The sequence below is a fragment of the Sinocyclocheilus grahami genome, unplaced genomic scaffold, assembly GCF_001515645.1.
Source record: "Sinocyclocheilus grahami isolate Dianchi unplaced genomic scaffold, SAMN03320097.WGS_v1.1 scaffold30271.1, whole genome shotgun sequence".
Classification (NCBI taxonomy): Eukaryota; Metazoa; Chordata; class Actinopteri; order Cypriniformes; family Cyprinidae; genus Sinocyclocheilus; species Sinocyclocheilus grahami.
This window is the reverse complement of record NW_015521052.1, coordinates 933-2,438: the sequence shown is the minus strand read 5'-3', so window position 1 is coordinate 2,438 and position 1,506 is coordinate 933. Positions and strand designations below refer to the sequence as shown.

The following is a 1,506-nucleotide window of genomic DNA, read 5'->3' as shown; positions in this document are numbered from 1 at the left end:
TGGACAGACGAGTGAATGTGTATCCCAACCTGCACTATCCTGAGCTCTACCTGCTGCTGGGGGGTTACAAACTCTTCCATGCGTGTTACCCGGTACAGTACAACACGATATCTGACTGCCTTAACCACAGTATGCTGCAGCATCTCAGTCCGGTGTCTCTGTGTCTCAGGATCTGTGTGATTCCTGCGGTTACGTGGCCATGCGCCACCGCGAGTACCGGGAGCAGCTGCACGGATACCGCAGGAGAAGACCAACACGGCAGCGAAGACGACAGCCAATGAAAATACATCAAAGAACCACACGTTAAATACCATACATACATACATATATATCAATTATTTGTAAAAAAAAATATTATATGTACTATTATTATAATATAATACCTTTGCTCATATATTTATTATGACCCTTCATGTACACATCTCTCAATTAATCAACTAAGCTGTAGGCCTTTGAATAAAGTCTTTCAAACACAGACTGGTGGTTTATTGTTAATGTTTCTTTTTATTTTTTATGAAAGATGAAAAATATAGGAAAGGGGTCTTCGCTTCTCTATCAGTATCAAATTTAATAAAATTGCTCATTTTTCTTTTACATTTACACAATAATACTACATCAAGGGGGTCTGTGAAAAAAAGTTTAGTTAAAGACAGTGTAAAAATGTTTTTAAAATAAATAAGTAACAAAAATGTGATTAAATTAATGAGATAAACTGATTAAAAACAATTAAATAAAAAATAAAAAATAAATTAAACATTTAAAAAATTTATTTATTTATTATTATTTTATTTTTATTTTCCCTATTTTATTTCATTAGTTATTTATTTAGTGTGCAATTATGCTTGCCTGGTGTTTTCTTTTTTATTAATTTGAATTCATGTATGGTTGTATGTTGTATGTAAATGTGTATATGTATCAATAGTATTCATACTATAATTACGTTATTTTTATTTTCTGCCTGACCTAAGAGGATGAACCAAATAAAGCAATAAATAAATAATGCTTAGAACAGTATAGTTCTATAGAGAACAGTGAAATCTATTAAAATGATTATTTAAAAGTCATATAAAATGAAAAAGAACCTATGTTTCGGGGTGAGATCATTTAATTTTGTGCATATGGAACTATGTTTCATGCATACCGTTAAAATATTTAATTATTGCACTTAAACCCAGTTGTACAACTATACTTTCTCCTTTAAACTAATGACAGTACAAAGACTCAGGACGCGTTCTGTCCTCGCGCAAAACGAGCTCCGAACACTTCCGCTCCGCTCTACCGTCAGCAGCATCTCTCCTCGGCGTCTCCTCCGTTAACATTCCCTCTGCGTGCAGACCGCGCGTGATGGCCGCGTATAAGCTGGTGCTGATCCGCCACGGCGAGAGCTGCTGGAACCAGGAGAACCGATTCTGCGGCTGGTTCGACGCCGATCTGAGCGAAACCGGAGCGGAGGAGGCCAAGAGGGGCGGCCAGGCCCTGAAAGGTGATCCGGTGTCCGTTTATTAA

At 36.9% G+C, this 1,506-nt stretch overlaps 1 protein-coding gene across 1 annotated transcript in view; it reads left to right on the top strand.

Moving 5' to 3' along the window:
- Positions 1–1,187: 1,187 nt before the first annotated feature.
- Positions 1,188–1,506, top strand: part of LOC107580301 (phosphoglycerate mutase 1-like) — a gene marked incomplete at its 3' end in the record, with an annotated part of 1,248 nt that continues 929 nt past the window's right edge. The window contains exon 1 of the mRNA XM_016266023.1: positions 1,188–1,483. Coding sequence (XP_016121509.1) covers positions 1,345–1,483 — 139 coding nt within the window. The remainder of the gene's footprint in view (positions 1,484–1,506) is intronic.